General features: G+C 33.5%; 3 protein-coding genes across 14 annotated transcripts in view; all 3 read right to left on the bottom strand.

Moving 5' to 3' along the window:
- LOC127866987 (uncharacterized) overlaps nt 1-13,349 on the bottom strand; it is a 183,713-nt gene extending 170,364 nt beyond the window's left edge. Inside the window, exon 1 of the mRNA XM_052407889.1 lies at nt 13,318-13,349. The gene's annotated coding sequence lies outside the window, so the exon portion shown is untranslated. The remainder of the gene's footprint in view (nt 1-13,317) is intronic.
- The window catches only part of LOC127866991 (fibropellin-1-like), a 281,878-nt gene that overhangs the window by 149,221 nt on the left and 118,589 nt on the right, over nt 1-14,068 (bottom strand). The gene's annotated exons all lie outside the window — the stretch shown is intronic.
- Nucleotides 288-13,361, bottom strand: LOC127866989 (uncharacterized). 3 transcript variants are annotated; one of them, XM_052407896.1, is made up of 4 exons: nt 13,319-13,361; nt 9,212-9,271; nt 8,306-8,383; nt 288-5,705 (listed from the first exon to the last, which is right to left on the bottom strand). In XM_052407896.1, the coding sequence occupies exons 3-4, from the start codon at nt 8,381-8,383 to the stop codon at nt 4,356-4,358; spliced, it is 1,428 nt and encodes a 475-aa protein (XP_052263856.1). In that variant the 5' UTR covers nt 9,212-9,271; nt 13,319-13,361; the 3' UTR covers nt 288-4,355. The 3 variants fall into 3 exon arrangements, with proteins under 3 accessions (XP_052263856.1, XP_052263855.1, XP_052263858.1); XM_052407895.1 differs by lacking the exon at nt 13,319-13,361 and adding an exon at nt 10,121-10,696; XM_052407898.1 differs by lacking the exons at nt 9,212-9,271; nt 13,319-13,361 and adding an exon at nt 13,076-13,303.

The raw sequence follows: 14,068 nt of genomic DNA, 5'->3' as shown, positions 1-14,068 counted from the left end.
AGGTAAAATAATTTGTTGATTTTGCTTTGATTTGCTCAATATAATAAAGAAGTATTGCATTTTATATCTTGTATGTAATTGCTGATTAGCTGCGGTTAGTTACAACATGTTGTTTTATGGTCAGCTGGATGTTATTTACTCGTACAAACCGAATGTTAATCGTGTAAAAGCGAGTTTAGGTTTGGGCACGCTGGCGAATGTACGTTGGGTGGACTTACCATGAATATTGTTCTCAATATAAAGAAGTGAAACTCCAGCTGCTGGAGCAGTATTGCATTCTCATCAAATACAATAAGTTAGCTCTTTATTAAAGGCAAGTGACCAATTGCCAAAACAGTACAAAACAGCACAATACAAAACAACATTAACACATATAAGAATAAAGCTGGGGTCAACGCCTTGGAACGGTCAATGCAAAGCAATGGGGGTTTAAACCGGTTTTAGAGCGCTCAACCTCACACTTGGCCCAGCAAGCATTAACTTAAACTAATTAAAGCGCTGAAGGCACTGAAGTTGTCCACTATTGCATAATCTTAGACGCAGCTCATTTTTAAAAATTATGTTATAGCTTTTTAAATTGCAAGTTTGAAATGAACACAACCCATTCAAATTTATAAAGAGTGCGTCTTAACGCACAGGTTGAGATGTGTGTGCACTGTTTATCATCATATTTATGTTATAGAGATAACTTAGACAAAATAACAACAACATATCTCTTGTTGGAAGTTCGGAAAGCATTACAAATATGACAAAAATGGTACAATGAGAACCACTTAATATAAAATAAAATGTGCAATCACCATCATATTAAATAAATATTGTTGGAATATCGAATACCTTTCACACTAAGAATAGAATTTCATGATCGAATTTCCCTTTACAATTGTTTTTTACAACATATACAATTCAAAATATACCATAACATAATTGATGTAACTAAATATACAATAAATCTGCGAGCAGTACTGTTAACTCGCGAATAAGGTAGTTCTAAAGACAGCGCTGTTGACCCGTACTTTGTTGTTGATGCATTACTTGTAACCCTAGTAGTTCACAGGGTTTCAACCAGTCTCTGACCTTAACATCGGTACAGAACACTAAAGCGCTTGGGCATAGCTGTTTTAACCAGCTTTTCACATTAAATGACCTCTACACAACGCCAGAAAGCACGAATGAATACATTCTAATATTTTGTAGGCTGATTCTAGAGAAATCTCCTGAAATTTGGCTGCATCACTGTGTCAGTACACAGCGTAAAGGGTGTGACACTGTTCAATGTACGGAAATCGGGACTGCTCTCTGCATGTTCAAACGAAACATATACACAAATTGTGGCCAAGTTACAATTACGCGTTAAAATCCATCTCGAAGATGTCTAGGGTCTGTACTCGATCACGTAATCGTCAGGGGAAAACATAATTTACTATAATTAACTATCGATAAACACAGTTTTGCTTTCAAGATGAGAAAAAAACACTACCGAAGTAGTATAGTGTCACGTGAAGAGGAAAATATATATAATATATCTAAAAATATCTAATTATCTAACCACAAATGTTTGTCGAACTCGGTCAGTACGTCTGGAAACTGTCAGAGGGAAACGTAATGGACTATCGATAAACACAGTTTTGCTTTCAAGATGAGAAAAAAAAAACTACAGAAATAGTATATTGTCACGTTAAAAGTATCGTTAAAATATCAAACCACAAATGTTTGCCGTACTCGGTCAGCACGTCTGGAAATCATTCAAAACGCCTGAATTAGCAACCCCTATTTTCCCGTTTGCTGTATTTGTTATTTAGAACTCAATGTTATATCGAAATGCATTGTGCAAATATATGCTAAAATATGCCATTTACAGCTCGCAATGAGATTTAAAAAGACCCGCGTTATGCGAAAATGGGTCTTATCGACTCGGCTACGCTAGCCGAAACGCCATAAGACCCATTTTCGCATGACGCGGCTTTGAAAATAATATTTGAGTGTTTCGAAAGAAAACTGCGTGTTAAATAGTATCATATGGTATATTTATATGGTGATAACATATGATACATTTAGATGGTGGAGAAATAAACTTATAATACGCCTTGTGAGGACACATATGATGTTAACTCCCGTAGTATAATTTGTATCCACTAACACTAATGTGTGGTTTGACTATAATAACATACATTTCATACGGTGTATATGCGGCTCACATGTGAAGCAAACAACACAATAGTTTTACTTTTGTTTTCAATTTAATGAATTATCAACGTAAATTGCAAACTTTATTTCGCAGCCAGCATTTCCGCCCAATATCTTTTAAAAAGATATTTCTTGTTATATTTAGTTGCTTTTTTTTAATTCGGTTTTAGCGATAATAAAGCATTTTGGTCGTTGTCTATAGTATACATGTAGTTATTGGTGAACTCCTGTTCAACGTTTTATAAATTGGGAACTGTGAATATAAACAAACTTAACATTTTACTATTGCGTTGTTATCACCCGTGCAAGTGAGAATAAAGAGGAGATAGCTGCTATCTGTTGAGAACAAAATAACTTTTTCCAGACAGATCAAATTTAACCTCGCCGTACTAGCAAGCAATATCAACGAGGTTACGCAACAGACGCGTGATAGTGAATTGTAATGTCGATATCCCAGTACACTTGTTGATCAGCAGTAGTTTTATTGTCCCTTATCTATTAATAGACTCAGATTTTGAATGACCTGTGCTGCGCAAAAATACCACGTGATAATGACGCAGCACATAGTGCACTATTTTAATCATTCATAAACATACCCTTCCGCGAAACGTATAATTTAAAAATTGTTTATTGATTTTTGTTATACACTCCGTTCAAAAATAATCCATTTGACACGATATTCACATGATGTGTCCATTTGTGAATTTATAAAGTGAAAGAACTGAAACCTCTGGCATAAATGATACAACTCTTTCTCGGCGCGGATGCGGCAATTATCAAGTTAATCGTACCTAACACAACTGGCTTGCAAAATGTTGTGTTAACCTTAGTTGTTCGAAAGCGAACAACTAAAAACGAAAAAACACACGATCGTGCTAAAACCTAAATAATATACTTTCTAGCAACGTGTTTTGTTGAATAACCAATGTCAGGAGTATAGATGCGGGCTATCAAATCAGTCGTGCTTCGCAGTTATATGCATCTAGAAATTGACAGAAGGCTATTCGACAAACAGTTATGATAGAATATATTACTCCCCTTAACACAGGTAAAGGCCAACAAGAAATAGCAGATATTTACAATAAACAGTAATATACTCAGGTAAAATTACTAACAAATATTCAACATATATCTACAGATAATCAATAACATGTTCACGTTAAAAGCAGCAAAATAATAGAATTTCTCCATTTTTTAATGTTTGAATGTTTGGACTTGAACGGTCGACATTTAGGATAATATATGGACAATTATACTACTAAACTTATCGCCTTTCCATACTGAAAACTCTGCTTACACACCCAAAGTTGAAATAAGTTTTTTTTCTCAAGGAATCAAAAAGCTTGTCGATAACATAAACACGCATTTAACCACCGTGACATAATTCATGACTTGATAGTTTAGAAAAACATACTCAGACAAACTATTATTTGTTGTCGGCTCACGTATTTTGCAAACATTTAAAAGTTGAATATATGATACAAAAGTGAGATGCATAAGAGAACATGCGTCAAGTATATTTAAATAATAATTTATAAAAGGATTGATATATCACAGATATGTTTTGCATTGTATCATGATTTAAATAAAATACAGGCACATACAAATAACAAAAGATTTGAACGATGGACACTTCAAGAGTTCATCTTACCATAAATAATGTTTATATAGAATGGTTATGGTTATCGAACAAATTGGTGACAAGCTAGCACGATTGTATTAAAGAAATAGTTTACGGCTAAGTGTCGTCTACTGAGGTAATACCCAATGGATTTAAATGGGTTCACAAAAGCGATACACGTTTTCATTTTAGGGTTCTAAAGACGTTTGCCTATGGCAAAATCGTGCAAGCGCATGTTTACATCATACCTACCACACATGAATATATAACGTTATTGCATACTTCTGTACAATAGTTCTCAACTGATTGTATATACATGTATGACAACGCGTTGTGAGGTCGCCTTCTGATGTTAATTATATCGGCATATAAAAAGTTTATACTCTTGCTTATCAATACTTATTACACTCATCGTATATATGATTTAACACATCAAACTAAGTTTAATGAATATATAGGAACAGTGCAACGTAAACAATTCCGATCAAAGTTGTTATAATGATCATAATGATCCATGTATGTGCATATAACGGACTATGTATGTTTTTTACATTAAGAATCTATACATTATTTGCAGGCCCTCAAATAAATTAGCTGTTTCCGAACTTCCTCCCGAGCGCACTTTCTCAGAGACTTCGGCAATTATCTCCACAGCACGCCACATTACACCATTTTGAAGCACATAATAAAACATATCACCAAAGCTGATATCACTGATGTCTGTGGCATTTTTTATGACTTCTAGCAAAATAATTTCCAGTTCGATTCTCCTCCCATTGTACCAGCGCAGAGGGTCCGGGTGCGAGATAATGGCTTGTCGTATCTTCGGCAACCTCCTGATTAACTTTGGACATTCATCCATCATGTCCGTGAGTGTTGTTATCCATATTCGCTGCTGAGCATCCGTCAGCCCAGTGGCTGCCATAAGATTCCTCTCTGGGATCATAAAGTATGGTAGTTGTTTTGCGGACAGTGCAGTTCTTAGTTTCAGAAGTGACTCATGCAGCCAGAAAAACAAACTTTTCTCATGAAACTTATACTGATGGTTGTTCTCTGCTAGCCATAAAACTATATTTTTCATCATATATGATGTTACTTCTTTATGTCGTGGTTTGAGTACATCTTTTGCGATCATTTTCAACAAAACGTATAATTTCATCTGTGTGTCGTTCAGATTAATCATCAATTCTGTCTCACCCGTGTTGAAGCAAATCCTCCATTCAATATTCATATTTTTGCTTTCTTTAAACCCAACAGGAGTAAGAAATGCCCCCATTGATACGACTTTTTCAACAACATTTGTTGGCGGCCAATGTCGAGATCTGGCAGCCCACCTCTGTAGTATGCTAGGGCAATGACAACGTAGTGCGAGTACTGTGTCAATAGTAGTGTTTCCAAAAGGTAACGGCAGTGACGGCCCCGCACGATCATTGTAAATGGGTCCTGGTAAAATGCGTGAAGTAATACTAGGAATATTTAGAAGGGCGTCGCTGCTTAGAATAAGTTTCCCATGTCCATAATTTTGCAGTGCCGAAAGAAGAAATAACGGTAAACCTCGCTCCAGCAGCAGTATGCTATGCCCCGGGTAACATATATCTGTATCCATTCTGAACACGGGTATGTTCTCTGGAATCGAGTTTACGTCACAACCGGCTTCTAGGCATTCGGCAAAGTTAAACACGTGTAAGATGTCCCAGTCACTTTCAAAACAACGGGAAAGCCCCTCTGCCTTACTTCCTACTATGATCCTATCATGACAAAAGTCAGTGCCCCATCGTTCATTGTAGCGTCTGTCGTTCTCTCTATAACATTCCCGGCGTCGTTGTCTTAGCTCCGGCCCATACCCCAAGATGTTTAAAACATTACTAAGTTCCAATGATGCATCTTCATTATTCAACTGGAAAAAAGATGCATAAATAATAAGTATGTATGTGTAGTGTTTATCTAAAACATAAAAAACGATTATCTGTGATAAAATACCACAATACTATCGCTTTTAACCACCCGTGAACATTTCTAGAACTCAGTAACAATACATTTTAGGCTTGTCCTACATTTCACATTATTCCAATTACCCTTTAAATTTTAAATTTTAACAAGCATCTAAAAATGTCAAAAGAGTACTTTTTCTTGCGTAACATTTTGAAAAATAGTTTGTGTTTTATTTATGTTTTACTCAGAAATAAGATACTCATATGAACGGTTTATATGTTTGTCAAATTCTTAAAGGTATGAATTTGTCGAATGTCAAATTATTATAGTAGAATCGTTATATATGTATGCCTTTTGAAGAAAACTCAAATTGGTTTCTTTATCCATCGTAATGTAAGATAAGTATGTGTTTCAGTTTACCTATGCCTTATTTTTAGAACTATTGATCACCAGGACGAATTGGTATTTGTTTCAGCCGGAATATTTTATTGTATGATTTTATAAATGAGCAAATAATTCAAAATACGGTATTTAATCGATTATGGTAATACAGACCCACATGAGCAAATGATATGATAAATACATTTTTTAAGAGTACATACAGATTTTATTGTTGGTCCACATACAGTTCAATGGTTGTATTTAATAAAAAAAACTAGGTGTAGTGCGATGAGTATGTGTACTAGCCTTTACATTGCTACTTCATGAACATAGCGAATACTGTGCTTTGTCTGTTAAATCGGGCAAAATAAATGTTAAACGCAGTAAAGATTTGTATACATTTAACTCGTAAAAATGCATCAAAATTCCACATCAATCGTGAAATTAAATGTATACACGAATTGAATAAACACATTTTTAATTAATGCAACGCATGCGAATTATATCAAAAAAACATAAATTCAGAAAAAGTTTTTCTATTAATTTTTAAATGAATGCTAAACAAATCGACAACTGCACGCGCTTGCCTTCGTGCGTTACGTCATAATCATACGTTCATTTCAAAGATGCGAGTGTGTCAGCATTTTGAAACTTATTTGTATTAAATATGACATATTTGTGTTTTTATGATGCATTATTATAATAACATTTGAATTTAAGTGTTGGGATATATTTCTCGAATGTAGCCGGTGATATGTCATTGTAAATGTATTAAATAATGAAAAATGTACTCGAATAACGCGATTTTTTTTACATGGAGTAAATGTGTTGACCAATTTATGGATTGAGAACAGTGACAGTGACATGGTGATTTTAATCCATACAACAAACTTTGGTGAGTGGAGCATTATCCAGTAGAGGTTTGACATGTTTGCAAGTAAGGAAAAAATGGAGGCAAACGTATAGTTAAACAAGAGTTGTTTACACACTATAATGCGCTAAAATTAACAATATATAGATGGTGAATCATGCTTTACGTAGTGGTACACAATTTGCATGATGATAATGGAAGCCATATCGGCAAGCCTCGTCCTTTCTACAACTCATCGATGAATTCAAGTACATAATGAAACTAACATAGTATTTATAATACCTAAGACCTGACACACACACACACACACAAATTAAAAGGACCCAATGCATGCAATCATTTTTGCTGCAGGATAAAGTGTTGTTCGAAATGTATGCGAACTGTGTACAAAAATCATGCGTATGTGTCACTTCCAACACATGGACATGACATGTCGCGTTTGTATTTATAATAACACTTTGTAATACATTATTTAAGAGCTTGTGAAGCATTTATTAAACAGTTTTTTTACATTTTTCATATCATTGATGACTTATGACAACAAATAATGAAATTGGCGGCGCGTTAGTGCATACAATAATACTTTGTCATACATTATAAACGAACCTTTGAAATATTTATCAAGCGACTGTTTAAAATAATTAATTCCTTTTGACAACAAAATCATGAAATATATATATCATACTTTGTAGATATTTTATAATCGTGTTATAATCAGACTCTTGGCAAAAGATTAAATATGAATCGATTTTCGTACACTTTGGAAACATTACCAATAGATCGCATCATGTGTCAAACTTTCGTTTAATTGATAGAACAGACCTATACACTATTGGTATTTCCCATTCTTTTAAGGTGAATTTCAAAGAAATGAATAACATTTAGGTAACATACTCGCCATGGACTATTGTAGCCAATATAACTGCACAAATTATCAGCTATAGTTGGTGAACCATTGACAAACGAAAAACCACCAAGCTGCTAATGCAAAAAAAAACTTAATGATTCCTTGAAGCTTAATTATACTGTTTTCTAACATTTATTTTTGCCTATTTGGAGTATCTTTTTCGAACATCTACGTTCTTTTCTCCCCAATGTTTTAGAAAATGAAAGCTTTATTTGCTCAGCTTGCTGCAATAATTTTTTTTCTTACCCATTTATCGTAAATGTTATTAACACATGACATGAAATTGTATATTTTTGCAATGACATTCTTAGTATGGTATTATTGATCATTCTCAAAAAAGTGTGTCCTTAAATTCGATTGAAACCGGTTGTTGATACCACTTTCGATTGAATAACGCAATTCCTACCCGACTGCTGCTAGGGAGGTTGCAGCCTGGCGTCCCGTCAGTTCCTGTCACGTGCGGTTGCTCAGCGCCTTCCGCCATCTGAACATAAGTAATGTTTTTACATGATTTTATAAAGATAAATATTTGCCATTAGATGATTTGTATTGATATGTTTAGTCGCCTGTATAGGTACGTCAACTGAACTTAAGAGAAATGAATTAACAAATGTTTAAAGAGTAACAAACTGACAATAAAACATGTATGTTAACGATGATCATTTATGCCTAAGTACTTGTAAATAATTTGGACATTCTAATATGTTTACCTCTATGTGGGTCGTATTATTTCAGATTCAGTATATATATATATATATATATATATATATATATATATATATATATATATATATATATATATATATATATATATATATATATATATATATATATATATATATATATATATATATATATATATATATATATATATGATATTTAACGTCATACGTTACACGAGTCTGATTTTTGTTCAACCAGTTAAAAAAAGCATGACAATACGTTTCAGCAAATGTGTCCTGTTCTGAGAAAACTGGGCTTAATTCATTTACGTAAAGTGTCGTCCCAGATTAGCCTGTGCAGTCCGCAATCAGGCTAATCAGGGACGACACTTTCCGCTTTTATGGTATTTTTAGTTTCAAGGAAGTCCCTCCTTACCGAAAATCAAGTTAAGGCGGAAAGTGTCGTCCCTGATGAGCCTGTGCGGGCTGCACAGGCTAATCTGGGACGACACTTTACGCACATGAATTAAGCCCAGTTTTCTCAGAACTAGACACACATATTCTAAACTTACAGATAAATGTTGTTATACAGTATCTCACCATTTATTTGTCATTATCTTTAATCAATACAATACAAAAGCGGCATTTACCCGTACAACAAAACAGAACTGCTACGGTCACAGAACTCTCCAATACCATCAAAACATTTCAGGAATGAAACGCAAATTACTTCAAAAACCAAATACTCGTTTTATAACTCATTAAAATTGTATTGGTCTATACAATAAAGAGTGCTTACTCTTTCAAAGTTCCTAAAGTTCCTAACTCTTGTGTGTGTTTCTTTGAGGTTCAAAATGATGCCACATTCTTATCAATGGTGAGACGTTTGTTTGACGAGAAAGGCATCGAAAGATTGATTTAATTGTTCTAATGTTAAAATCTTACACGTTTTAGCTTAAACATATACCATTTATTCACATCGTTCAAGGATTGTTTGTGCGACTGATGATATGGACTGATGATACTTCATAAAAATAAAACTACAATACACTTACAGGGTAATTGATGTAATATTTATAATTTGGTAAAATATAAAGTTATACAAATATACATGTTTGAATTTTAGTGTATATAGATACCGGATTATATACATTCGATGTATGTAAGAATGATGTTCTAGTTATCATACAAATGATTGTCTTCTTCTTATTTATATCCCAAAAGCTTTTCATTAATCACTCCTAGTTTAAATCTTTTTCGTCGAGCCCGTTTGTGGAAAGATCGATATCATATGGCCGTCACAAGCTTATACATAACTGTATGCATGCGAGTGCTTTCATTAGTCTGTATGAATTTTATCATGCACAATCTAATCAAATTCTGACCCAGTAATAGTTTGTGTCGTATGCATTCCCGGAGACACCCGCGGTAATATTTTGTTTCGTATGTATTCCCCGAGACACCCGTTATCATAGAGATAACAGGCTTTATTTCTGCATTAAATAACTTGTACGGAATATTCATGTATCCTTATTCTTGAACGTTTTATAATATTTACCCAAATGTTCGGAAATATGAAGACTGCGTGTTGAGTTTAAGACCCGTCTCCATTTCACATATGGCAGATGCATATAAAATGGACAAACGTCATATTTTGAATAAAACAGATTGTACGGATTAAATGTATATTTTTCGACATTCATCATGTAATTAAAGCATATCTTGCAACATACAATTACCTTCTGAAGTCTTCAAAATGTGTGTCGAGTCCCTGTTATAAAGGTGAACACCATATATGAAATTAAATGTTCACCTGTTAAATGAGAGCCATTTATCCCAACACTTCAATGCACTTTTGTTTTCTAATAATCCTCCTTAAACACACAAATACGTCATCTTTTAATGCAACTGCGTTCAATAGGAATTACTTTCGTCTATTATTCATATGCGGTATATTGATTTGAAATGTATACATTGAATATTACATGCATGTGTATATGGAATTTAAAATACAAAGGAATTTGGATGTTGATTCAATTTAACGATGTTAATCGTCTAAATGTATGAACTTCGTATGACCTTTAACCGGAATCGACAGGCCGATAAAAATAGTCGCTATGTACATAAAGAAGCTGTTTAAAGCATAAATTGCATAAAAAGAATCAGCCTATCCGAAACACAGAGTTTCCTCCAATAAAACATTTTATAAAACCGATCTCCCAATTTAAAGACCTTATGTCACGCATTGGAGAAATATACGTTATAACAAAACGATTTTTTATGAAGATGCATACCAACTTTTATAATAATTGGCTTTCTTTCAGCAAGTCAGTACAAGTAACAAAACAGGCACTGAACCCTCATCGCCACGCGGCATGATTGCCATTTGAAGGAGTTGTTATTTCACATGTTTTAGAAACGTATTTACATGACAGTTAACAATAAACATGACATCCCCATATGCATTTATATTTCATAGTTTCTCCCGATTTTTATTGTGTGTGACTTCAGTGAGCTTTTCTCCATGTTGTGGTTTCTATTTTGTTTAAGTCAATGTTTCTGTAACGTTTGACCCTTTGATACACTATCAGCATCATTGTATACTAGTTACTCAATATTTACTTAAAAAGAAAAACATGTCATTTTTATAATATTAGACCAGATCAATTTCCCATAATGCCATATCAGAATATGGTGAACGTGTATTTACTACTACTACTACTACTTACTACTACTACTATTACTACTACTACTACTACAACTACAACTACTACTACTACTACTACTACTACTACTACTACTACTACTACTATTACTACTACTACTACTTTTACTACTACTATTAAACTACTACTACTACTACTACTACTACTGCTACTACTACTACTACTACTACTACTACTACTACAACTACTACTACTCCTACTACTACTACTACTTCTACTACTACTACTACTACTACTACTACTACTACTACTACTACTACTACTACTACTGCTATAATTACTAATACTACTACTACTACTACTACTACTACTACTACTACTACTACTACTACTACTACTACTACTATTACTACTACTACTACTACTACTACTACTACTACTACTACTACTACTACTTCTACTATTACTACTATTATTATTATTACTACTACTACTACTACTACTACTACTACTACTACTACTACTACTACTACTACTACTACTACTACTAATACTACTACTACTACTACTACTACTTCTACTACTACTTCTACTACTACTACTACTACTACTACTACTACTACTACTACTACTACTAGTACTACTATTACTACTATGTCTACTACTTCTACTAATACTTATACTAATACTACGACGACGACGACGACGACGTCAACTTTCATTGAAGTTCAACTAAGTCAATATTGTAATGTTAAAGACAAACCTTATTATTTATTGCAAGCTTTAACTTTATTCATGTTTTATATAATTTGCTAAAATCAGCCGTAAGATTTAATGTTTATGTTTATTTTTATACCTACTATATTAATTTTACCTGTTGTGTCCTTCCAGTGTTCAGAGTTATTTGTAGATTAAAATGGGCTTTTGAATTTGCTTTGACAAATTATTAAAACATTGTTCGTTAACAACTACCTTCAGCAGGAAGTTTTGGATCAATATCCAAAGGTTTATCTTATCAGCGTTAATAGTTGAAACCGGAATATTAAAGCTGCTATGTAAAAAATAGTGAGGCCAATTTCTATTCAGCAAAATGAATTTGCTTGCAAATTTATAAACATAATATTCATCCAATACAGTCATCACATCTTCGGATAATAGTAAAATAATAGGCATTATAATACAAACATAATAATACACAACGGCGTTTTTTGGTAAGCCTTTGTTAAAATAGACAAAGCGGTTCCTTTGCAATTGGATATTTTCATGTTTTGCAATTGTGCGCAGTATTATGACCCTTGTTTACTGTTAATTGGACTGTTTTGACAAATGAATTGCAAATGTGGTTAAAAACTTTTGACAAATCGTAGAAGCTAATGGGGATTTGAACCGGGTCTTGTATGTGATAATGTGTCAACAATGTTATTACAAGCAATTCTTTCTATAAGTATATTGTTTTCAAGAATTCGAAACAATTTATTGGTGTTGGTTCTCTCAGTCTGTAATGTATCACTTGAAGGCCACATCTGGCTAAGAAATAATAAAAAATGAAGGGCAAGTTACGGAATGATAACGGAATTATGGTGTAAACAATGTCACGAACAATCCTTTAGTTGTTTAAAATCATTAAGCCTGCATTATCGGATTTATATGTTTCATAAATGGATTGTACATGTACATGCATACCTATTCACGAATTGTTTTACGCCTACTTCTAATAAAAATATCTTATGAGGCGGATATTTGAAAGAACTAAAAGAAGTGAAACCAATACAATTACTGAAAATTCTTTATTTAAGTTACCATTTCTTAGGCACTTCGAATTACAATGGACGATCATGTAAAACATACCCGTAGAGAACACCACCGTCATCTTCTCAAACGATACACGCAAAGCCTTTAAGGTTTCTGTGTGAAACACATTATCCTAGACGTATTATGTTATATTTTAAAACTATAAGATAAACATTAAAACTGACTCCTGAAAATACATATACTAATTCTACTACTACTGCAGCTGCTATAAATACTTATAATACTTATAAAAAATACAATAATCATTCCAATAACAATAAAATTCATAATGTCTTTACCTCAAACGCGCACATCGGACTGATAGCAGTGGTCGATAACGTATGACCTGGGCCAGTGTTCTATTTTCCACTGATATGGCGTGTTTTTGAAGGTAGCCGATGTCGCAAATATGGTCTATTTACAGCTACCAAATCATTGAACTTTTAATTAAATTTAAACCGCACCGTTTTTAACATAACAGCACTTTAACAGATGCCGGTTATGTCAGTCACAAACATCTATCTTATGTATGTTGACATTCGTGAAATTGAGAAAAAAAATTAAAAAGTCTTAAACAAAACCTTTTTCGAACTATAAACGATTACGTGCCTGTATATAACAAGAGTAGCTTTCACACTGATACATAATCATGTAATCTAAATTCGTCACATGCAGGTGATAATACATCAATGTTGTATGTGTAAGAATTTTAAATGTACAGTGTCCATGTGAGAGTATCTTAAAGTCCCAAACAACAGTTTTCGCAGACTATCAGCTACTACGTGCTTTAGATTATGCAAGCAGCTTCCATGCTTTTATTTAGACACGCGATAGTATTTGCATTTAAGTCATGATTCAGTGGCCAAAGGCCCTAGTAAGTCATCGATTTTAACGTTTTGGGGTCATTTGTTAACTTACACGATCGATGTTTGAGTGTCAATACCCCAAACTATAATTGTCTCAGTCTATGGATTAATATGAACTACATGTACACAAGCACATATCAAGAGTATCGTCTAAATGCATAAAGCTGGGTTCCCACTGCCGATC

The sequence above is a fragment of the Dreissena polymorpha genome, chromosome 2 (genome assembly GCF_020536995.1).
Source record: "Dreissena polymorpha isolate Duluth1 chromosome 2, UMN_Dpol_1.0, whole genome shotgun sequence".
Taxonomy (NCBI): Eukaryota; Metazoa; Mollusca; class Bivalvia; order Myida; family Dreissenidae; genus Dreissena; species Dreissena polymorpha.
Note: the sequence above shows the minus strand (reverse complement) of the source record. Positions and strands in the feature narration are given on the sequence as shown.

Coding starts and splice junctions, on each gene's coding strand:
- LOC127866989 (XM_052407896.1), bottom strand. CDS start 8,383: ATGGCGGAAGGCGCTGAGCAACCGCACGTGACAGGAACTGACGGGACG. Junction 5,706..8,305: donor ACCTCCCTAGCAGCAGTCGG/GTAGGAATTGCG, acceptor TCTTTTTTCCAG/TTGAATAATGAAGATGCATC.